The 25,671-nt window shown below is 41.9% G+C and overlaps 1 protein-coding gene across 2 annotated transcripts in view; it reads right to left on the reverse strand.

Annotated features, from left to right (window-relative positions):
- Positions 1-3,182: 3,182 nt before the first annotated feature.
- LOC133608539 (glutamine-dependent NAD(+) synthetase) overlaps positions 3,183-25,671 on the reverse strand; it is an 88,620-nt gene continuing 66,131 nt past the window's right edge. The window contains exons 13-20 of one of the 2 annotated variants that reach the window (XM_061963841.2): positions 19,790-19,892; positions 19,520-19,688; positions 16,529-16,664; positions 16,342-16,448; positions 13,803-13,934; positions 6,790-6,859; positions 5,588-5,716; positions 3,183-4,787 (exon numbers count right to left, since the gene is read on the reverse strand). In XM_061963841.2, the coding sequence (XP_061819825.1) occupies positions 4,605-4,787; positions 5,588-5,716; positions 6,790-6,859; positions 13,803-13,934; positions 16,342-16,448; positions 16,529-16,664; positions 19,520-19,688; positions 19,790-19,892 (1,029 nt within the window). In that variant the 3' untranslated portion in view covers positions 3,183-4,604. Of the gene's footprint in view, positions 4,788-5,587; positions 5,717-6,789; positions 6,860-7,862; positions 8,798-13,802; positions 13,935-16,341; positions 16,449-16,528; positions 16,665-19,519; positions 19,689-19,789; positions 19,893-25,671 lie in introns of those variants that run through there. The other variant, XR_009815609.2, reaches the window with a different exon arrangement.

Here is a 25,671-nt window from a genome sequence, read left to right on the forward strand (position 1 = left end):
CCGCGCCCACCGCACCGACACCCCGCCTCGTCCGCCTTCGCCGCGGCCGGCGTCACGCGCAGCAGGTAAGCAGCTTACCTGCCCGCCACCCCCGTGGCCGGGGGCTCGTAACAGGGGTCACTCTGCGCGCTCCGCCCGCGCAGCTTACCTGCCCGCCACCCCTGTTGCCGGGGGCGTGTAACAGGGCTCACTCCGCGCGCAGTGCGCTCACGAAAGGGGTGGGGCTCACCCTGGTTGATATAGACAGCAGCTAGACGGTGGCCATGGAAGTCGGAACCCGCTAAGGAGTGTGTAACAACCCACCTGCCGAATCAACTAGCCCTGAAAATGGATGGCGCTGGAGCGTCAGGCCAGAGACGCGCTTGGAGGTGCGCTCAGCGCGGCTCCCATATGATTGCGCACTGGTGTGCGTCTGGGTCGTGACAGCGTGGCACGCGAATGTCTGTGCTGCATTGGATCAGTCTCCTTTCTTTAACAGGCAAAAGCTTTATAACCTCACTAATGCCTTGCATCGTCTATATTAGATATATAACAACGGGCGGGTGCGGGCGGGTGCGGTTCTGATCAAATGTTACATCGGGTGGATGGCGGATGGTTGACGACTTTCTGATGCGGTTGCGGATGAAATAATTGCCTATCCGCGCATCTCTACTACATACATACTAAATACACAGTAATGAAAACACAGTTGTTCTACTAACTGTACTGTGCTTGCTGCTTACTTACTAAAAAAAACAACACTTACCTTTCACTATTTGAGTAGCCTTTGTTCTGCCATTTGCGTACTGGCGAACGATCTCTGAATCCGGGAACATATCCTTCACGGATTTGTTGAAGACATCAGCAAATGAGAACGGGATGTTGCTTCCAGCTATACTTGCCAACCCTCCCGATTTTCCCGGGAGACTCCCGAAATTCAGCGCCTCTCCCGAAAACCTCCCGGGACAAATTTTCTCCCGATTTCCAGCCAGAGCTGAAGGCCAAGCCCCCTTCAGCTCCATGCGGACGAGGAAGATACAGCATACGCCGACGACGAGTAAGATGAAGAAATATGCTTGTAAGTTCCAAAACGAATGGAAACAAGAATTTCAGTTTATCCAGGGCAGTTTGAAGGGGAAGGAGTATGCTGCCTGTAAATTTTGTAGAACAGACTTCTCCATTGAACACGGTGGCCGAACGGATATACTCAGCCATGAACGGACAGCGAAGCACAAAGCGTCGCCAGCGCAGCACGGTGTCCCAGCCCAGTATTATGGGCCACCTCGCTAAATGGAGATCCGATGGTGTAACTTATGCCGAGACAAAGATGGCTATGCTGATAGCTGGAAGCAACATCCCGTTCTCATTTGCGGATGTCTTCAACAAATCCGTCAAGGATATGTTCCCGGATTCAGAGATCGTTTACCAGTACGCAAATGGCAGAACAAAGGCTACTCAAATAGTGAAAGGTAAGTGTTTTTTTTTTTGTTTTTTTTTAGTAAGTAAGCAGCAAGCACAGTACAGTTAGTAGAACAACTGTGTTTTCATTACTGTGTATTTAGTATGTATGTAGTATATAAGGCTGTGCTTCTGGCTGCAAAGCATTGCACTTTCAAGTACAACAATGAGTAGATGAGTGTTATGTGTGTGTATATGTGTAAATAAATGAACACTGAAATTCAAGTATTTCTTTTATTTATATATATATATACACAGGTAAAAGCCAGTAAATTAGAATATTTTGAAAAACTTGATTTATTTCAGTAATTGCATTCAAAAGGTGTAACTTGTACATTATATTTATTCATTGCACACAGACTGATGCATTCAAATGTTTATTTCATTTAATTTTGATGATTTGAAGTGGCAACAAATGAAAATCCAAAATTCCGTGTGTCACAAAATTAGAATATTACTTAAGGCTAATACAAAAAAGGGATTTTTAGAAATGTTGGCCAACTGAAAAGTATGAAAATGAAAAATATGAGCATGTACAATACTCAATACTTGGTTGGAGCTCCTTTTGCCTCAATTACTGCGTTAATGCGGCGTGGCATGGAGTCGATGAGTTTCTGGCACTGCTCAGGTGTTATGAGAGCCCAGGTTGCTCTGATAGTGGCCTTCAACTCTTCTGCGTTTTTGGGTCTGGCATTCTGCATCTTCCTTTTCACAATACCCCATGGGGCTAAGGTCAGGGGAGTTGGCGGGCCAATTTAGAACAGAAATACCATGGTCCGTAAACCAGGCACGGGTAGATTTTGCCACCAGCAGATGACATGGCACCCCAAACCATCACCCAACCATGCAAATTTTGCATTTCCTTTGGAAATCGAGGTCCCAGAGTCTGGAGGAAGACAGGAGAGGCACAGGATCCACGTTGCCTGAAGTCTAGTGTAAAGTTTCCACCATCAGTGATGGTTTGGGGTGCCATGTCATCTGCTGGTGTCGGTCCACTCTGTTTCCTGAGATCCAGGGTCAACGCAGCCGTCTACCAGCAAGTTTTAGAGCACTTCATGCTTCCTGCTGCTGACCTGCTCTATGGAGATGGAGATTTCAAGTTCCAACAGGACTTGGCGCCTGCACACAGCGCAAAATCTACCCGTGCCTGGTTTACGGACCATGGTATTTCTGTTCTAAATTGGCCCGCCAACTCCCCTGACCTTAGCCCCATAGAAAATCTGTGGGGTATTGTGAAAAGGAAGATGCAGAATGCCAGACCCAAAAACGCAGAAGAGTTGAAGGCCACTATCAGAGCAACCTGGGCTCTCATAACACCTGAGCAGTGCCAGAAACTCATCGACTCCATGCCACGCCGCATTAACGCAGTAATTGAGGCAAAAGGAGCTCCAACCAAGTATTGAGTATTGTACATGCTCATATTTTTCATTTTCATACTTTTCAGTTGGCCAACATTTCTAAAAATCCCTTTTTTTGTATTAGCCTTAAGTAATATTCAAATTTTGTGACACACGGAATTTTGGATTTTCATTTGTTGCCACTTCAAATCATCAAAATTAAATGAAATAAACATTTGAATGCAACAGTCTGTGTGCAATGAATAACTATAATGTACAAGTTACACCTTTTGAATGCAATTACTGAAATAAATCAAGTTTTTCAAAATATTCTAATTTACTAAGACAAAAGATAATTGTTAATGAATTCCATAGACATCGTCTGAATCATCTTTACAAAGACAATAAAGCCCAGTTTTGGTTGACACGGTCATTGAGGTATTCATTTTACAAAACAGTGGTACCTTAGCTTCTGTACGCCTCACTTTTTCTATAATATGGTTTTCAACAAAATTATTTTCCAAAATGTTGTCCCGTTTTTTGTACACTGTCTCTGTTATCGACAGCCAAACATTGCACATAACAAACAAGTCTGTTTGCTCATTACCATTTGGTGTAATGGAGAGAGCGTGGCTTTATCTCTGAACTTTTTATGAGTATGAGCACAAAACAATCCATCATGGACCCAAAGAAAGTGAAAGTGCCCAGCACTTTGATAAACACTACTGAAATCAGGAAATACATTGTAGTAAAACACAAAGGTACCTCTCCTCCAACTCTGCTCATTGGCACCACTTAATATGTAATACTTCCACCAGGAGGTGATGTCTCCGTTGGGGTTTGTTTGTTTGGGGATGATACGGATTATCGTCTGGATTCAGGATTTTTTTTAAAGGATTCTTTACTGTTGGGAAATAGGGCCTGGTGAATGTCTGCACTCTCCCAGTGCAGTTTGTAGTTATTACTGTGGTTGTAGTTTGCAGTGCCATAAAACTGCACTGCATAATGCTGAGTTCAAAATGATAGGAATGTTTTTAAAAATGTGAGTAAAGCTCAAGATCCTTATAGTAGTTTTTATTTCCATGCCTCGGGACACTGCATATTATATTCTAAATCAATGGGTGTCGACAAATCAAAAGTCAATGTCCATTTTAAAACACTTTATGTAAAGTGTTTGCATCTTTATTTACCAAGTCAATGTTTTACCATATAAACTAGCATTCCTGTGTATCACTAAGCTATTTAGTTGTAGAACCATTTTTTCTAAAAACTGCTTCACCATCAAAGATGCATGGAGTTGATTAACGTCTTTGCAATTATTAGTTGTATAATGATGCTTATTAGTGTCATTTCACAAGTTGACTATGGAATCAAAGTACGGCGTTGGGCTGGCCACAGCATCCTTTAATTTTGTTGTTAAAGAAGAACCAACTTACTCTGGGTGTGTCTGTGTGTGTGTGCAATATCTGTAAAGAGGACTGGACCAAATTCCCACTCATCAGTGCATTATTTGACAGCTGACAAAATCAATCTTGAGCATTTTATTCTGGGGCTGAAATCTTTTAGGTAAACTCTCGATGATTCTTGATGATGTGGTCAATGTTTGTTCACTATAGTCTTTCCAACCAGAGTCCACAAGAGAAGCGAGACAGTAACTATGCCATTTTCTAGCCTTTACTTACTACTACTACCACCTACTGTTTAACTTCATTGAAATGCAATTGTTGGGTTAATGGTCTAGGCTGTTAAGATCTTATTTTCACTAAACACATGATGAACAATATTACAAGCTGTGTTCTTTGGCGCAGAAAGTATGTGTATAAAGTACAATCATACCTGACTGTCAATCGACCGAAACTGCCAGTCCCAGCGTGTGTTGTACAGGAACGGTCTGAGGTCAAATCGGTTGTCATCAGGGCTGTAGCTCTCAGCGTGGTAGGACGGAGTGATCGACGTCATCTTGTGGCGGTTGAAAGAATACATCCTGAAGAAGTGCTTAACCTTCTGTGCAACCTGAGGAGTGAGCCACCGAAAAGTCAACATTACTTTTTCAACTTTTTTAATCCAAAGACATTTAACCTAATGGATTGCATCTGGACTGTTCAGGTTGTTTTAGAGGATGTTTTGCCTCTAATCCGAACAGACTAGAGCTGTCAATGTAGTCTTTAAACATGAACTGATAAAGCCTGCTCAGATGAGAGGCCAAATGTCTTCCAAGACAACCTGAACACCCTAAGAATACAATGACATAATATTTATTTAGAAGTGAGTCATTATTGATTACAGTGTAGTAATGGGTCAACTAACTCATAATAAACAAAATATAATGGGTTTGTAAATAACTACATAACATAGAAGGTATAAGAAATCAGGGCATGTATTTTGTTTGAAAAGTAATTAACAACATTAAAAAGTGTCACTGGGGTTGCTAAAATGTTGTAAGTCTGACAAAAGAAATAGACCCAAAGCAAACGTCCACTGCAGATGATGCTGGTTATCAGGAGGCTATAAGCAAAACCACTTGTGTGCGTTCTGTTTAGTCATTTTATGTTAAAATTAAAAATACTACCCAGAACTTTCGTAACAGCATTAAAGACATTGTTGGCATTCCAATTCAAGGCTATTTTTGGCGCTTATCGGCACCAAACAATGGATGGTAAAAACACGCTGCAGTCACCCACATACTGTACATTAAACACAAATATGATCATCTTCACTCTGTATTACAAACTCCAGCTCATACTTAGTTACTATTCATTTTGTGGTTTTAATGTATTGTTGTGCTTCACCACAAGGCAAGAGAGATGACTCACCTCTGTCGGTGAGAGCACATCCTTCCACATGTGAATAAGTTTACAGAACATACTAAAAGGTCCACATTTAGAGATCTTCCTTAGTCCACCAATGACTGAGAGCTCAGAGTACGTCATCCCCATGTCGGCCTGCAGCAACAGGATTGGTGTTGGTTAGAGAACACCAGCAGGCTTATTCATATACAAGGTTTGTCAGAAAAGTTCCATAACTGGTGTAAGAGATATATTTCACATCCAAACTAAAAATGTTCTACTTGAAAGTAATCCCCCTGGAGTCGAACGCGTGTTTCAAGCATTCTCTGCACGCCTACACTCCTGCTTGGATTCTTCCTAAATCCTCTTTTGTTCTGTTGTCATGGCCATCTTGACGTGTCCACATCTTTTAAACAGGTCCCCTTGATGACCCGTAAGAAAGGAAAAAAAATCACACAGAACCAGGAGGTTGATCCAGCACGGAAATATTTTTTATTTTTTTTGCGAGGAAATGTCGGATGCTCAGGGCATTGTGAGTAGACGTGTTGTCATGGTGAAGCAGCTATCGGTTGTCTTGCCACAACTATTGTCTCTTCTTGCGCACTGAACGAAGCAAACTCAGCAGGATCTCTTTGCATCTGTGCTGCTTCATTGTCTGGACTGTAGTCCTGGAACTTTTCTGACACACCTTAATGTAATGAAACGATCACATACAGTCGGTTTGTGATTGTATTATCGGTGTTCAGGTAGAATCAACTTGATGTTTGCGTTTAACCAAACTATTTGACAGTACAGTCAGTGTTTAGTTAGTGAAATAATGTGAGGTTGTGAACGTAGCGTGGCGACGCCCACTGGACTGGTTAACTCACGTCAACATCGATTTCCTCCGATTATTCTATTTTTATATATTCTATACTAGTTGGAACTATTACAAGCTTTTGTTCCAAAAAGCTATTGCGCAATTTTTTTTAACAGTTGCTTTACAAATAAGAGAATAAATACATAAGTGCAATATGTTAGTTGCTGTGCTGTGCAAAGTAAGCTTTTATTTCAAAGCGTAATTTGCGCTGAAAAGATGTCATTGTGTGTGTGTTTTGTGCAATTCGACGGTAGTTATGTTGCTCTTGTGGTTTCACGTTGCTTAGTGTTAATGACGATGTTGGCAATAAATGTCGACATAAATGTAAACCCCAAATTGTGAACACTGAGAATACTTTCTGATCCCTTACCTCGTCTGTCTGTGCCACCTGTCCATCAGTCAGAGGTTCTAGTTCAGCCGTGGGTGGAGCAGCTACTATTCTGGAATAAAAATAAATTACCTGAGAAGTACATTTTACAAAAATAATAAAATCATTGAACACCCCTACTTAAAACAACCTTTACGCGGATGCCTAGATGTTGCTAACTTTCCAGAATATTTTAAGCATTATACCCCACACTCTTCGAACTTTTAGCACGTAATGACATAACTGCTGTCGTACATAACACGCACAGTAGCTTTGTGTCTGGTCAGCTAAAGGTAGCGATTTAGCAAAGTTTAGCTAACAAAGTCAGCTATAATTGAATGTATAGCCTATCAAAAAAACAACAAGACTGTTAGTTCCTTCTCTTGGATTGCTTTTGTGTTTGTGCACGCCCTCCTTGCGTGTACACGTGGACGAGACAGCGTGAGTGACAAGCCTGGAAACTAGCCTGAATGCCAAGCTAATTGTTACGTGTACAGGAGGAAGGAGACATCACAGACAGCAGGGACGTCGTTTTAGCTCTAGGTTTATTTATATATATACACAATATATATATAAATAATAAATGAAGTGTGAAACTAACCCAAATATGTGTGGTGTGTGACTATGTGTGGTGATTAGCTGTTGAGTGTTACCGGTAGTGTTGAGCGAGAGGCGGAAGACCAAGGGGACAAGGCAGGCTCGAAGAGACAGGCAGGAAGTCGGGGGCAATAGCGAGGCGTCAGAGTCCGTGTCCAGGCGGGAGGTCGAGATCCATGAGGCAGCCAGGTAACCAGAGGGAATACAGGGAGACGAGACACACTGCTCGTAACACGGGAACGGAGGAAATGCTGTGTTCAAAACAGGAAACTACGTTCTAGCCCGGAACGCAGGTCTGCACTGGCTTAGTTGTTGTTGTTCTTCTTTTTTTATCCAATTTGATTTTGTACAGTGCCCTTGAGTGCCCAGAAAGGCACCTTATAAATAAAATGTATTATTATTATTATTATTATTATTAGAAGCCCAGGAAGCTCATCAGCGACAGGTGTGATGAGTGCTGATTGATTGCAGCTGTGTACCGGCGCAGGTTCTGCAGGAGTGGCGCGCGCAGGTGCGCTCAGCAGAGCACACAGATGAATGCGCATTGGAATGTGCCTGGGCCGTGACAGTACCCCCCTCCTTATGGACAGCTTCCAGATGTCCTAAAACTGGGACCAGAAGAACACAGAGATCAAGGGAGGGTGGAGGGGTGAACTGGTTGTGGGTTGCTGGCCCAAGTGTGCCCGAATCCACCGGGGAAGAGTCTGGTGGCGGTGGTGAGTAGAACGCCGCTGCGGCCGGCGAGGCGGGCGACCAAGGAACAGCCACCTTCTTGGCCGTCGGGAAGGCGGACGTGAGTTGCGTCAGAAGTTCCACGTCTCTGTCCTGGGCGTCGCTGTTGTTGGCGCAAAAAGCGTCCATGCACTGGCCGCGTGCGGGCGCCTGATGGCTGTTTGTGCGGCCGGCCAGCCGGAGGTTGCGGAGGCGACGATACTGGAGACTAGGAGGATGGCAGCGCCGTGGAAAGGTTCGCCAGAGACGAGGAGGATGATACCGTCGCAGTCCGAGATGAGGAGGACAATGTCGTCGGAGCCAGAGACCATGGGGACAATGTTATTGGAGCCAGGGACAAGGCAGCAAGCTGAGGAGCTGGCCGAGGTGCTGAAGCAGGTGCTGGCTGTGGTGCTGGCACGGGTACCCGTCTGGGTGCCGGTACGGGGACCAGTCCGGGTGCTGGTATGGGGACCTGGAAGCAGTCTTGGAGCAGGTAGTGGTGGTCTGGCTGGAGGTTGCAGTTTGGCCTGCTGGAGAACAGGTGGTGGTGGTCTGGCTGGGGGCTGCGGTTTGGCCGGTCAAAAAACAGGCGGTGGGGGTCGAGCGGGGGGTAGCCGTTTTGCTGGCCGCAGCTGCGCTACCCCACCAGCACAGCCGTCAGTACCAGCCCCCCCCTCTGACAGCGGATGCCAGACGCTTCCTGTCAAATGAGGAACAGTCACAAAAGGTGGGAGGCGGGAGACCAGGAGGCGGGTAGATTCCTCCTCCTCTCTAGATAATAATAAATAAATAAATGGGTTATACTTGTATAGCGCTTTTCTACCTTCAAGGTACTCAAAGCGCTTTGACAGTATTTCCACATTCACCCATTCACACACACATTCACACACTGATGGCGGGAGATGCCATGCAAGGCGCTAACCAGCAGCCATCAGGAGCAAGGGGTGAAGTTTCTTGCCCAAGGACACAACGGACGTGACTAGGATGGTAGAAGGTGGGAATTGAACCCCAGTAACCAGCAACCCTCCGGTTGCTGGCAGTAATCTAAACAGTCCATTACTCCTTCCAACAGTAGATTGCTGAGAAGGGCCAGAAGAAAATTCCCGAGTGGTGGGCAGAACAAGAGTCATAGGGGGCAGAGCCAAAGTCATTGGGGGCGGAGTTTGAATCGCTGGGGGCGGAGTTTGAATTACTGGAGGCAGAGTTTCCCAACAGCGAGTCAAAGCCCTTCAGGGAGGTCTATGTCCACACAGCATCTATATCACAGCATCTAGAACGCATGGTCACAGGTAGGGAACCGTGGAAATCGAGAAAGGGGCGGGGACTAAGGTCTCTGTGCCGTTTGGTTCCTAATTTAATGGCCAGGACATACTGTTCAGTGCTCAACAAATGTCAATTTGGAGCGGAGTATATGTCTTAATAAGGTTATCCAAAAAATAGTGCTCGATACCGTAGTAGAGCGCAATATATGTATGTGTGGGAAAAGAAATCACAAGACTATTTCATCTCTACAGGCCTGTTTCATGAGGGGGTTCCCTCAATCATCAGGAGATTTTAATGGGAGCATTCACATACCATGGTTTATATAGGGCACAGAGTGGGTGGGTACAGGCTGGCGTAGGGGCGTGGTGATTGGCTCATGTGTTACCTAGGAGGTGTTTCCGTCTGTGGCGGCATGCTGTTACAATTTCGCTGCGCTTGTTGAGGGATGACAGGTCTGGACGGTAAATAATAAACAGTTTCTCTTTCAAGCATAGGTTGCATCTTTTATTACCACTATTGTAAGGTGTGCTGGATGCAAGAATTTGCCATGTTATTGAATATTCAACATTATTGTCTTTGAGGTCCCAAATGTGTTTGCTGAGTATTCCGCAGGTTTTGGTTCCTGAAAGAAGCCTTGTGATTGTTCCATCTGGTTTTGAACTCTCCCTCGGTTAATCCTACATATGTGTCGGATGTGTTAATGTCCTTGCGTGTTACCTTAGATTGGTAGACAATCTCCTGATGATTGAGGGAACCCCCTCATGAAACAGGCCTGTAGAGATGAAATAGTCTTGTGACTTTTTTTCCCACACATACATATATTGCGCTCTACTACGGTATCGAGCACTATTTTTTGGATAACCTTATTAAGACATATACTCCGCTCCAAATTGACATTTGTTGAGCACTGTACGACGATCAGAAATGGAAAAATTCAACATCGACTACTCCACGAAGAACATTCCCATACCCGCGCAGAATGACTACAAGCTAAGGCTCATAGAAAAGACGGAACACTTCCTAAGAAGGATGCGGTGGAAAGCACATTTTTTCCTCCACCCTGAAACAAAAGGAACGCAAAAGAAAACTTACGGATTCAAATCTACCAAGAACCCACCCACAGTTGAGGAACTAAAGGATTTTGAGAACGACATGCTCAAAATGATACAATCAGTCAAATTCAAGCCAATCCGCAACCCACTCCTCACCAAGCTGAAAAATGACAAGGAGCGCATCAAGAAAGTAAACAACCTCATCATAGCTGCCGATAAAACCACAAACTTCTACAGAATGGACATACCAGAACATCACACCTTACTGGACAGAAGCATCACCAAATCATACAAAAAAGCACAACCCAACACCTTACAGAACATCCACCTGGAAAATAAAAGGATCGCGGCTGAACTGGACATTGAGGACAGGGTGGACGCCACAGCCAACAAGGAAGCCTTCATCACATTGAAGGACCACAAACCCAACTTCGCAAATAACCCAACATGCCGACTAATAAACCCAACTAAATCTGAAATAGGAAAAATCAGCAAAATAATCCTGGACAGAGTCAACACAAAAATCAAGGACAAAACACCACTCAACCAATGGAGAAATACAGCAGCAGTAATCAAATGGTTCAACAACATCCAAGACAAACAACAGCACAACTTTATCTCCTTTGATATCGAAGAATTTTACCCTTCCATCACGCAAGACCTACTGACTCAAGCACTAGACTTCGCCTCAGACTACGACTCAATCACAGGCAACGAAAGAAACATCATCATCCACGCAAAAAACTCCATTCTCATCCACAACAGTACACCATGGCAAAAAAAGAACAATGCAACATTTGACGTCACTATGGGAAGTTTTGACGGAGCAGAAACGTGTGAACTCGTTGGGAGTTTCCTCCTCTCCCAGCTCGCTAGCCTCAATCTGAACCTTGGTATATACCGTGATGACGGACTGGCAGTGTGTCGCGCCTCGCCAAGGAGCAGCGAGAATACCAAGAAGCGCATATGCCAAATTTTCAAAGAGAACGGCCTACGGATCACGATTGAAGCCAACAAGCAAACCGTCAACTTCCTTGACGTCACTTTCAACCTGAGAAATAACAGCTACCAACCATTCACGAAACCCAACACAACACTCCGATACGTGCACCATGACAGCAACCACCCACCCACCACCACGAAAAGAATACCTACCGGAATTAATAAAAGGCTATCGATGCTGTCATCTAGCAAAGCTGAATTTGACCAAGCAACCCCCCCGTACCAAAAAGCCCTTGATGAAAGCGGATACAATTTCACCCTCACCTATGAACCCACGCCAGGAAACCAACCAAAAAAGAACAGAAAACGAAACGACATCATCTGGTACAACCCCCCATACAGCAAAAACGTCTCAACTAACATTGGACACAAATTCCTCAATCTGATTGACAAACACTTTCCCAAAGACAACACCCTAAGAAAAGTATTCAACAAGAACAACATTAAATTGAGCTACAGCTGTATGAACAATATACGACAAATTATCTCAAACCACAACAAAACAATTGCAAATGAGCCGTCGGCCCCCGGACAGAGCGACTCCAAAACCAACAAAGGCTGTAACTGCCGAAAGAAACCTGATTGCCCTCTCAACGGGGGGTGCTTACAAACATCAGTTGTCTACCAATCTAAGGTAACATGCAAGGACATTAACACATCCGACACATATGTAGGATTAACCGAGGGAGAGTTCAAAACCAGATGGAACAATCACAAGGCTTCTTTCAGGAACCAAAACCTGCGGAATACCACAGAACTCAGCAAACACATTTGGGACCTCAAAGACAATAATGTTGAATATTCAATAACATGGCAAATTCTTGCATCCAGCACACCTTACAATAGTGGTAATAAAAGATGCAACCTATGCTTGAAAGAGAAACTGTTTATTATTTACCGTCCAGACCTGTCATCCCTCAACAAGCGCAGCGAAATTGTAACAGCATGCCGCCACAGACGGAAAAGCCTGTACCCACCCACTCTGTGCCCTATATAAACCATGGTATGTGAATGCTCCCATTAAAATCTCCTGATGATTGAGGGAACCCCCTCATGAAACAGGCCTGTAGAGATGAAATAGTCTTGTGATTTTTTTTCCCACACATACATATATATATATATATATATATATATATATATATATACATATATATATATATATATATATATATATATATATATAAAAAAAAAAATTAAGTGTGAAACCAAACCAAATATGTGTGGTGATTAGCTGTTGAGTGAACTACGTTCTGGCCCGGAACGCAGGTATGCACTGGCTTAAGAAGGCCAGGAAGCTCATCAGCGACAGGTGTGATGAGTGCTGATTGATTGCAGCTGTGCACCGCCGCAGCTTCTGCAGAAGTGGCGCGTGAAGGTGCGCTCAGCAAAGCGCACAGATGAATGCGCATTGGAATGCGCCCGGGCCGTGACACTAATTCCTCGAACTGACAAGCAATTTGTATTCAATATAATTAGAAATTGCAAAAAATATAGACATTTAAAAAATACATGTTCTGTTAAAATACTAATGCTTACATAAGCTTTTGTTCCTGAAATATTTTTTTGATTTTAAATAATTTTAAATAAATTGATTTGTTTTGATCAAAATCTGAATATGTAAGTTTTTTTTGTTACTCCTTGCTTCTGATTAGCTGAAGATAGCGAGCTACATACTGGATCCAGACCTGAAGTCACAACCAGCGTCATCCAAAAGGCTTTACCTCCTGCCAGAGTGGTAGGAAACTCACTGCATTACCGACTGACTTTCCAACGCTATCTCTTGGACTGCTTCTAAACCACCGCTGAAAAGAGCGTGGAATTTCTTTAGGGACTTTTTTCCATCCATGATTGTGATGTAAATGTTGATGATCAATTAACCAGAGAAACCTTTGCTTAAAACTGAAAGTGGAGTGACAATGCTTTAACCAACTTTCTAACTGGTGGTGCACCTTAAGCCCTCTACACTGTACCAAGCATGGATATAATGGATGGAATCAAACTCGCCTCAGCTTGATCCCAACCCTATTGAAGATTTAGGAACTAAGACAGAAGTCCAATCACTGTAGATTAACTCTACCAATTCTGTCAATAAAAGGGTCAAATAGTCAACCAGAAATATGTTGATGGCTACAAAATGCATCTGATCAAGATGCAACTGCCTAAACAGGCACTATTAGATACATTTCTGTGTTTGATTTTGGAATGGAGAAAATTGAAAACACAGTCATGGAAAAAGGATGCACTTTGAGCTCAATATTCAGCTTTATAGCAGAGGCTGTGAATAATTTCTGAAGTATTCCTTTAATTTTTTTTTTAAATACATTTTTTGACATTTAAAAAAAATGTTTTAATGTTGTCATCGCTGTGTTGTTTTTTCAGTATCCTTACCTTTTCAGAGCGCTGAGCTGGAAATGGTCAACACAGTAAAGTAAGAAGGCCTTTAGGTCATTCTTGCTAATGCCTCCAATCGGATTGATGTCAGCACTGGAGCAGTCATACTTTGTAAAATACCCTGTTAGACTGAGAAGAAAAGTGATCAGACAAGAAGAGACTTAATGGGAGGTTTTGAATATTGCTCACAAACTCTCCAGTATTTATTATTTTGGTATTTACTGTGCATTAGTACCAAGCATTGGTTTGGCAGTCATCATTTTTTTTACCCACATGTCAGGTCTATCAATAATCTCTAGTCAGAAGGTGAAGCCTTAAAGGGGACCTAATTATACTTATGTTCAGTGCCATATTTGAATTTTGGACTTCTATAGAGCAACCTCACATGATTATATGCATGAAAAGCTTTTTAGAGCTTTGTAGCTCTGCATCGCTTTCATCAATTTTTTGCATCCTTGCGCCAAACCCAATCTGCTGTGATTGGTCACACTCCTGAGGGCTTCTGAAGGACTGGTACTTTCCCTAATGTACTTAATGTTAACTTTTCCTTGCACCCAAACAATCATTTTCTTGGAGCCATTGCTCAACGTGCTAACACTGTGTAACCGTATACAGCAGAGAAGCGCACAGCAAAGCAGAAACAGGGTAGGAGCAGGCCTAGAAAGGGCATTACCATATAAGTAAGTCCAGCATGCATTGACATTAATGTGGCCACATTCTGTAAAAAACAACAACACAACATGCATCGTAATCCTGAACTGCTTGCAGGGCTCACTTATAAATACATAAACCTGATTATTAGACACTTCGGCATCGTTGAACACGAGTATCTGACGTAAGATATATAGGTCAAAAAAGAGGGACAGCATTACAGGTTCCCTTGAAGTTCCCACACTAGTCGATTATTGTTCGACTAGTCTTCAGGAAATATCATACGTTTAAAAATAATTTCACACGAATACAATGTACAGTAAAATTTGCTCTCTGCATCTAAGTATAACAAGTTAAGACTTGTTTCATTTCACCAAAATTATTTCACTATTGTTATTGTTATTTATTACTATTATTTTCTATGTGTGACAATATGTAAAGTGTACTAGTCATGTCACGATGCGTGCACGTTCCCGGTCATTTGCGCTTCTGTTATGACCGAGTTAAGCCACAAAGACTGTTCCCGCTCTACTGTAAGTAAGGTAAAATAATGTTTTGAAGTCAATCTATCCATTTTCTACCACTTGTCTCTTTTAGGGTCGCAGAGGGGCTGGAGCCTATCTCAGCTGCACTTGGGGGAAAGGCAGGGTACACCCTGGAAAAGTGGCCGCCTCATCGCGGGGCCAACACATAAAGACAACCATTCATACTCACATCCATAGTGCTATTATTTATGAGACACAATGTACTGCTAGTAACACTTTTGAGATTTCCTTTGTTAATTTGAGCCAACATCATTGTTGCTAGATTGTACTTTTTGTCCGCTAACATTGCTAGCGCTGGTTCTATGGCTCAATCTCCGTTACTTCCAGGAGTTGAGAGAGAACATCAAAGAGCGTGTCCACACCTCTCGTTGTATATGATGCAATAAAGGCATATCAGTGATCGAGTTTGACTCCTTCCTCAAAAAAACCCAAAACACAACGCAGAAATTAAGAGTGGTTACATAAGTCATCAGAGAATCGGTAGTCAAGAACCGGATGATGAGTTCCTTATGTGTAAGAACCATGGTCAAGCTGGCTTCAATGAACCCATCATAAATGTGTTTGACTAAGGACACCTGGGTTAAGAACAAAATCTGAAGCAAGGTTATTCAACTGGCCTGGGAATGACACCATACTGGCCCTCGAGTACAGTTCGAAACTTTGGAGACAATCATTTTTGTAGCAAATTCCTAAAAACACTAGAGTGTTTATTGTAATATTGAAGGTAGAAGTCCAGCCCCACGTCCTGAGCTTTCTTGAAATGTGCCCCCTATAACTATTTAGTTGAATAGCCCTGTTTTCCAGGTTCCCCAAGGTAAGGTGCCACTTGTTTGTAGGCACCATTTACCCAGGAAATGGGGTTATTTTTATAATTCAATGTAAAGACAAAAGTTAATAACTTTTGTTTAGGTTCTTTAAACCATTTCTGATGGTGTAAATTTAATAACTATGTGAACGTTTTGCTTTTGCCCTTTTTTGAACCTTCTTCTGAAAAAAGGACAATGGTAAGAGAAGAAGAAGAATGTTAAGTGAGATGCAAAATGGTAGTTACAATCATAGCAGCATAAAGACTAGATTCCTGAGTATTTCAGTACCATGCCAGTGGGAGATGGGCATGGTACTGTAATGTAAGCTTCTAGGGTTTAATTTTCATTAGCTGTTATTTAAGAGACAAGCGGTAGAAAATGGATGGATGGATGGATGGATGGATAGTATGTACAAAGGCTTATATCCATCCAAGCATTTTTTTTTGCTTATCTGGGTCTGAGACATGGGGCGAAGCCCAGACTTCCTAGTCTTTTATGGCTCCACTGTATTTGGAATTAGGAAATAGTACTTACCTCTCATCAACGTTGGCTGAGCCGAGCACCAGTAAGCCACCTGGTTTTCCTCGAGTCCACAGACTCAGTTGAGCAAATAAGTAGGCCAGAACCATCCTTATCCGAGCCTACTGACACAGTGTTGAGTAAAAAAAAGTATAAAAAGAATGAGAGAACAAATACGGTAAAACAGATAGAACACACTGACCTGTACATTCTGCAGTGCCAAGTTTTCTCTGTGGCTTCCTCCATTAGCACAAAACTTAGGCCACCTCCCAGTAACAATCGAGAAGATTCCCAGAATGCCTTGAACTGCCATGTCGATATTAATGTTCATATGTGTGCTGAAAACCCCCCAAAAATATCATGGTTATTTTCCCCAAAATACATACATACATTTGCAGCAACATATGCCAAAACACCAGTGACGTGCGGTGAGGTTGATGGCTGGTGAGGTACTGACTTCATCACAGTCAGATTTACAGACATATGAACCCTAAAGAGTATCTTACTCACCATTTGATTGACAGCAGTTAACGGGTTATGTTTAAAAGCTCATACCAGCATTCTTCCCTGCTTGGCACTCAGCATCAAGGGTTGGAATTGGGGGTTAAATCACCAAAAATGATTCCCGGGCGCGGCGCCGCTGCTGCCCACTGCTCCCCTCACCTCCCAGGGGGTGATCAAGGGGATGGGTCAAATGCAGAGGACAAATTTCATTACACCTAGTGTGTGTGTGACAATCATTGGTACTTTAACTTAACTTTAACTTTACACATACAAACTGTAGCACACAAAAAAGCACATATAATAAAAAAAACGTTATTATGGTCTTACCTTTACTAAATGAAGTCCATGCGCCGCAACTAAAGCCCTCACTTAAACTTTCCACGTGCAAGATTTAATCTATTTAAAAAAGTGTAACCGAGGGTTTATAAATGTCGCCTATACTGTATGAAACTACAAAATAACAAACACGGAGGCTCCAGTTTACACGAGGACCACTTTATTTACCTTCTTTCAAAAACTTCCGCTCCACTCTGTGACATCACTTCTGCTCTTAGCGCCTTCAAAATAAGAGCTCAAGGCATATACTGTATAACAGCGCATAACAGGAACTTAACATCACAAAGAGGAAAGCCCATAAACATAGGTTGCAAAAGTTATTTAATAAGAAGCCAAAAAGTCAAAAACAATAATGTTCGTGTTGGAGGAGTTGTGAATTAGATACACCTGCAGTCTGCAGGTGTACCTAATGTTGTGGCCCTGCAGTCATTCACAACTCCTCCAACACGAACATTATTGTTTTTGCACTTTTTGGCTTCTTATGAAATAACTTTTTTAAATAGATTCAATCTTGCACGTGGAAAGTTTAAGTGTGGGCTTTAGTTGATATAACAATTCTACGGCGGGGGTGCAAGAGGCGGGATTACTGGAGCCTCAGCCAGTGCGTCTTTTGCAGCCGTTTTATGATCGCTCAGCACAAGAAATACGTTACACATACAGTTGTTGACAAAATACACTGTACATTATATACCTCAGCTAACTAAACTATGGAAATGTATAATATAATTCATATAGCAATACAGTCTCACTGCACAGCAGGCCAGCAGTTAGCCGAGTCCGGAATCCATGTTGAGGCACTGAGTGACGTGCCTCAACTGGCTGCTGTTCACCGCACCGTCTCTTCTCAGTATTTGAATGGCAAATGTGAAAATTCAGCAATTTTGAATAAAAATAATCTAAAACCGGTGAAGTTAAATGGAAAATAACTTTATAGTATAATCACTGGATACATATAACAATTTAATTATTTTTTTTTCTTTTTACATTTTTTTTCTTTCCATGATGGCAGGTGAGGCGGGGTGACTGCACGTCACTGCAAAACTAGGGGTGTGACAACAGACTCAGCTCACAAGATGATACACAATATTGTATTAACAATATTTTGACATTACTCCAGTGACTGCAGTGACAAAATGTATGAGTGAGTCACAGAACAATGCAGGTGTATTTTTAAATGTTTTATAACTGCACGTGTGCCCAAAACATGAGTTTTTAACTGTTAAACTAAAACTACACATTATATAAGATCAGTTTGAATAAATACAATTAAATACCCGTATTGCTGTTCCAGGTAACGAGCCAACATATCCAAAGTGCTGTTCTATTGCGTTATAACATCCATGATTGACTAGTGGGATGACAGTTGTAGCCGCTTCTGCTTGGACATAAACACCACCGAGGATGTTGAACCAAGCCGAGTGCATGGTTGGGTGGTGGGGAAGCGATGAGGCTAGTTTGTCGTCTATACAGACTACTTTTTGTGCTGTTTCAGTCGCATCTTGCGCACGGACGCTTTCATTCTGTGAAACTCCAAAAGTGGGTGTGGCTTCTGTTCTGTGCCCGAGAACGATCATCACGTTTTTCTCGCCGCTCTTTATTAAATCACCCACAAGGTGCATCAAAGCAGGAAGTACGTCAGTCAAGTACTGAACCCATCCTGTAGCGACTCAAATATTCCCCAATTTCTCGCTGCGTTGAGTCTATGCATGAGTCTGCAATCATCCCTTTGCTAATCTCTTTCTTTAACTGTAAATGTTAACTATGGGAAAGTGTCCGGGTACATAGGAGCAAGGCCTTAGTGGTTATCATCTTCTGCTACAGTTCTGCGGCAAAGCCTCTCAACACTTCTTGCCGCTCTTTATTAAATCACCCACAAGGTGCATCAAAGCAGGAAGTGCGTCAGTCAAGTACTGAACCCATCCTGTAGCGACTCAAATATTCCCCAATCTCTCGATTCCGCCAGGATATGCTTGATAATAATTTTAACTGAGAAAAAGATTGTTTGAAATAAACCCTAAAGGTCCTAAAATTGACATTAGTATATTGTACCTTGTTTTTTTCTGTTAATAAGCTGTTAATAAACATATAGTATGTTATTTATATAGAATTGTGTCCGGTCATTTATCTTTCTGTCAGTACAATACAGTAAATATATTTCAGGCATTGTAACAAATTGTGTATAATAATGATTCATTAATTTGAAAACTGCGATTAATCTAATTTAAATCAGTGATCATTTGACAGCTGTAGTAATTACACATACAACGACTGATCACATTACACACACAACAGTGATCATTTGACAGCTCTAATAATCACACATACAACGACTTTGAAAATGTATCTTGCCTACCTGCCGATCTGATTGGCCAACTCTTTGGCACGTCCGCAAGTGTCCTGTGATGAGTTTTCACTGGCCATATAGCAGGTCGTAAAGATACGACCACAAAGCTCCCTTGGCTGCTGAGGGACGTAGGATTCCTCTCCAACTATCCTACGAACATCTTCCAGTACCTGCTGGTCTGAAAGGACACTACGTTATTGGCCGATGTACAGAAATAGGGAGTTTTGAAGCAATTCTAATTTACTAAAATGTGTGTCCATTGAATGAAAAACTACTCACTGCTGTTTTCTATAGCTTTGCAGACCAGCACGCACATGGAGTAGACAATACAGGCGGTTGAAGAGCTGTCAACACCACCACTTAGCGGTAACAGAAAGCCAGCCTAACATGAGGAATAATATCATCAAATAGACTTATCAATCTTTATTTATATAGCCCTAAATCACAAGTGTCTCAAAGGGCTGCACAAGCCACAACGACATCCTCGGTACAAAGCCCACTTATGCTCAATCCGAATACCTCTCCTCCGCCCTTGTTTTGCCCTCCCTCCTTGGTTTTGCTCGTTCAATCAAGAGCCGTTCAAATGATCTGTCAGGTAAGGTGGAAGGCCAAAGTACCTCCCTCAAAGCGAAGTGAGCTTGTAGACCTCCCTATACTATCGGGTACGAGGAGAAAGATGACGGACCAGAAAGCCAGACAAGCGTACAAAGGTGTACTAAGTGTAATTAATGATTTTCAGTGGTTTAGTCAGACTTCAAACCTTTGCTAAGTGGTTTAGTCAGACTCCAAACTTTTGCTACTGCATGTAAATATTACCTTCAAACACAAATACACAATTAAACACATTTTACATTATGCAAGCTGATGCGCCAGCACTTGCATATTTCGATGCAGCCATCTCCTTCCTGAAGTTCTTAAAATCAGTGTTATTTAGTTGCAACTGTTGCCGCAATGCTTCCATCTCGATTTTGATGTTCTCCACAACACTGTTGTTGTCCCAATGGGTGTTGTCTTGCTGCTTGTCATTCAACTGTTGGCGCAATGTTGCATTCTCCTCTTCCAGCTTCTCCACCCCCATTTTAATGCTTTGTTGTCTTCACAGAGAATCTTTGTTTCTTCTCTGAACTTTGTAAATTCCATCATATCATTCTGAGATTCTTTTCTATATTCTATAATCTGTTCTTGGAGATCTGCAACATCTTTTTGTACACTGTTGATAATCTGTTCTTGGAGATATGCAACATCCTTTTGTAGACCTTTGATAATCTGTTCCTGGAGATTGTCAATGTAACACAGGTGCCAAATTCATACCTTTTTGAATTTGACTGGTATGCTCTTGCTTGCTAGTTACTCTTTGAGCGCTGTGCGTGCTTCCTGGTCACGTGACCGCCGCGGTCCAATTGGCTGGGCTTATAAGCCGGTAGCAGGAAGTGGCCAGCAGACAGACCGATACATGGTGTTTACGTGACGTCACACATCCGGGTTATCCCGGGTCATCCGCCATCTTGGGAGGCAAACAAAACACACCTGGCCTAGTTGACACGCTTCACGATTATTGACAATAGCTTCGAGCAAACACTGGTGAAAGGCGCATAATGGTTATTTCCTGTTGGGTGAATGGATGTACAAATCGATGGGATGGATCAGTGCAGCGAGGATTTTTCAGTATTCCTAAAATTAGACACAACGAAGGAGAACAGACAAGGAAAATCAGCGAGGAGAAACGACGCTTGTGGTTGGCAAGCATCAACAGGAAAGAGGAGCCATCTCAACATTCCAAAATATGTTCTGATCACTTTGTAACAGGTAGGATTACATCTCAATCTGTTTATTAAACATTTTAGAACGATGTATTGTTTATTTTTTTGTCAATTTGCTATTCTCGAAGCCCTTTATGGGATGGACCACGAAAGCGAAAGCCCCCCCCTCCCCCCTCAGGATATATAGCGCCCATCTCAGCCCAGGTTGCTTGTACACGAAATGAGTTGTAGATCTCAATGGATAAAATATTTAGGTATCAACCTTGTCATAAGTTAGATACATTAGAGATGCACTTTTGTTTGGTAATTACATAAGTGTTGCAATGAAATAAATGTTGTTGTTTGTTTTACATTCAGTCACCATCAGTGTATATACATAAGTAGTCCATACACCACCAGTAACCCACTTAGTATGCTATACAGGCGCATAACAAGGTGTGTGTGGGCTGGGGGTTATTGAGAGGGGGCATACTTTAAATTCATATATTTTCCATTTCAATCTGGGATTTAAGTGAAAAAAAATTGTCATACTCGTGAATTATATTTTATACTCTTCAGTTGGGCATTATCAAAACTAACAAATTGAATAAATTAACACATTTATCACATATATAAATAAATATAAGTGGATGGGAGAGGACAGGCTTGGGCAGACTCCCCTTATCCTAAGGAGTCCGACGTGTCCTCGCTAAACACATGGTTTTAATGTACGTTATATATACATACCCTGCCCACTACAAGCACTTTCTCGTTTGCAGTCATGCTTTTAACGTCGCTGACCCATCCGTTAATAAACTGGTTGTACGCCTCCAGAGACTTGAATGCCCTCAATTCCTCCATTGTATAGGCACTGGTGTAATTGACGAGGTAGTTCAAAATGTCTATGTACGTTATGGCCGGGAGGCATTTGTGGTCATACGTGAAACTTTGTTTCGGCACTTCGTACGGGTCAACGCCTATGCATTGTGTCTTCTGGTTGTATCTTTCCAACGTCTGGTTGTCCAAGCCTTCTTTATACTTCTTTTTTGCTGGTTTCTCGGCCATTATGCATACGTTTGTGAACGGGTTCGTATATATGAATTTGCTGATGTTGTACCGGTGCGCTTGCCTTTCAAAATGGCGGATCGCGCGGAGCATCATGGGAAATCAGTCGGGCGTGAAAACTATGTATTGTATGCTCGAGGTAGGTTTGTATCCTCGTTTTTACCTGGAATATTGTGCTAACTGAGTATAAACTAAAATGCCTAATTTGTAACTTTGGCCGGAGTTTTTTTTCTCATTAAGCTGTTGGTGAGTCCATATTTATGAACATAGCACCGTTAGCATTTATCTCTCTTCGATTGTTTTCATTGCAACAGTCTTTGTAGCATATTCTCAGTCGTCCGTATACAAGGTTTATGATTTAAACCTTTGATAACTATTTGTGTATTGAATGTACTTTTAAATGTGTTTTGATAATAAGCACGTTTAGTGCACTGATGCTGCTAATAGTTATTTTGGCATTTTATTGCATATTGTGATTTTGATGTTATTGAAGGGAATAAGCGGTAGAAATGGATGGATGGATGGATGATTTATATTGTACAATATTGAGGAAAGAAGATATTTTGTGTACACATGGATTTATAAGAATGTTCCTGGCTCTTACACAGGCCAGGCTTCTCTTTTTTTGATGGTGAGCTAAAGAAAGGAGCATCTAGTCCAAAGAGTGCTCTTGGAAGATTCCAGCCAGGAACCCCACCACCTGTTCTGTTTGGGCGGGTAGGAGGCTCTCGAACCGACCCTTTACATTTTTTTCCATCTTTAACCTGCAGTGCACAGACTGTACTGCCATCCTTTTTTTTTTCCAAGAACTCTAAGTCTGAAGTGAGATTTATTCAGATCCAGAAACATTAATTGATGAAATTAGAATTGTATATATGTATATAGTCACTGTTTCCCCGATTTCTTTCATGTTGAATGGCCATTCAACTCATTGTGTGTATATATCTGCTGTCCCTCACAAATTGTCTGATACACGGTGTCAACCAAACTGCAGTTTAAGCTCTGCCTTCTCTCTCCAAGTCGAAACCCTAGTCTTCTGTTCCGAGCCCATAAAACCCTGTATATACAGTATTGCATTGATTTGTAGCACGTATAGGTTACATCAACATTGCTTTGTGTCTTATTTGTACTGTTTTGTAGAGTTCCTACTAACTCTTTTAAGTCTGGAATGATACTTGTATCAAGTGTTCCCTGCTAGGTTTGTTACAATAGTGTTTTGTTTGATACAATTATTCATGACATATGCTGCTCTCTGATTGTTTGCTTATTTTCTACATTTCAAAATTTTAGTGCTTGTCACTTTAATTGTCGTCTGTTTTCCAATTTCTTTGGAACATTTAGCTGATGTTCTTACAAATACCGGTACGTGTATTTATAGCATGTGTATATACCCTACTGTCCTCTGTACTGGGTTCCAACGCTTTTAAAAGAATAATCAGATTTATTGGCCAAGTATGTTTGACACACAAGGAATTTGACTTAGTAGACTGTGCTCTCTTTGTTAAATGCAAGAAACAGAAAAACGCAACAACTACGAGAGAAAACCCAGCTTTAGTGAAACACTAAGCATCATGTAGCAGTATTGCTAAGTGCTAAACAAGAAACACAAACGACAAACATAATAAAACGATAGCTTACTGTACATTGTCTGCTCTCACTTCGATGGCGACTGATAGGATGTCCATATCTTCCCGTTTAGATGAGTAATTAATAATGATGCACATGAAAGGTTAAGAAGGAAATGTTTTCATGCAGACATTGTCTTCGGTTGTGTGTGTTTGTCTCTATCTCCGTGTGTATAAATTGAATGTCACAAATGAACAACTTCTAGATTCATGACTAAATGCTCCTATTATCCAGATTAGAGGCATGATTTATAATCTAGAATAATTTTGACGAGCCGAGACACGATAATGCGGGAGCAGCAGGACATCGCTGCCGGCTGACAGTAAAAACAGCAGAGGTTTACTTAGCTGTCTGTATAATTGCGCCGCTTAAAATGTGTTAGTCTGCGTTAGAGCTTATAATAACAACATCGCTAATATTTGGTTAATATTCAGGTCACGATATGTATTAAGAGTATTGTTGGCAGGTTTTGGATGGTTATTTAGAGGGTTTTGTGGGCGAAATAGAGAGCCCCCATAGACAACGTTGTTGGACTTGTTTTTATGTATTTATTTGTTTATGGCTTAGAATGCATTAAAAAAAATGTGTTCATGTCTTATATAGGAATTGCGAATGATAAACATTACACATCTCTGGCTAATTTTTGCGTATGACTGATCTAAAAGGAGTGCAGAAGCGTTACTCCAGTGACGTCAATCTCCGGAAATAGCCGCAGGTATTCAGAGCAGAATGTTCAAAATGGCTGACTGAATTTATGGCAAACAGTGTTTTTACATACTTTGTAGATTGTAAATATGACTGGACATGGTTTAATGGATACAATGAAACACAATTAAGCATGTAAAGTCAACTTGTTTTTCCACTCTACTGGTACTTTAAACTTGAAACTATCAGCTATCAGCAGCTGTCCAGTCAAAGTGGAGATTAAGTTTTGATGCGCTTCATCTTCGCCCGGTCGATCTACATTCATATCCTTATGACCGACAGGACAAGATTACAGGTACAAGCGGCTAAAATGACTTTTCTTTGTCAGGTGGCGGGGCTCTTACTTAGAGATAGGGTGAGAAGCTCTGTCAATCGGGAAGAGCTCAGAGTGAAGCCGACTCTCCTCCACATCGTGAAGAGCCAGATGAGATATTTAGGGTATCTAGTAAGGATGCCCCTAGTACTCCTCCCTATGGAGGTGTTTAGGGCACGTACGGCTGGTAGGAGGCCACAGGGAAGATCCAGGACACGTTGGGGAGACTGTATCGCTCAGCTGCCCTGGGAACGCCTTGGTATCCCCCGGGAAGAGCTGGAGGAAGTGGCTGGAGAGAGGGAAGTCTGGGCTTCCCTGCTTAGGCTGCTGCCCCCGCGACACAATCTCAGATAAGCGATAGGAGATGGATGGTTGAGATTCAAGGATAGTCTGTTTTTGTCAAACCGTCTCTTTAATTTATTAATTTATTTTGTTTTTATTTGTAATAGCTTCTTTTCTTTCCTGAACAAAACAGTTTTATCTTCTGCAAATAATGCTAACTTAAAGTATTTAGTAACTTTACAAATTTACATATAGATTGAACAATTTTGATCCCTGTGGCACGCCACAGGATATATTTAGCGTTGTACACGTATGTTTGCCTAGTTTCATGTATTGCTTTCTAATGTTTAAGTAGCTTTTTACCAAGTTCAAGACCAACCCTTTGATGCCATACAGTTCACATTTTGTGATTAAAACATTATGATTAATTG

Source organism: Nerophis lumbriciformis, linkage group LG06 (genome assembly GCF_033978685.3).
Source record: "Nerophis lumbriciformis linkage group LG06, RoL_Nlum_v2.1, whole genome shotgun sequence".
In the NCBI taxonomy this organism is placed as follows: domain Eukaryota; kingdom Metazoa; phylum Chordata; class Actinopteri; order Syngnathiformes; family Syngnathidae; genus Nerophis; species Nerophis lumbriciformis.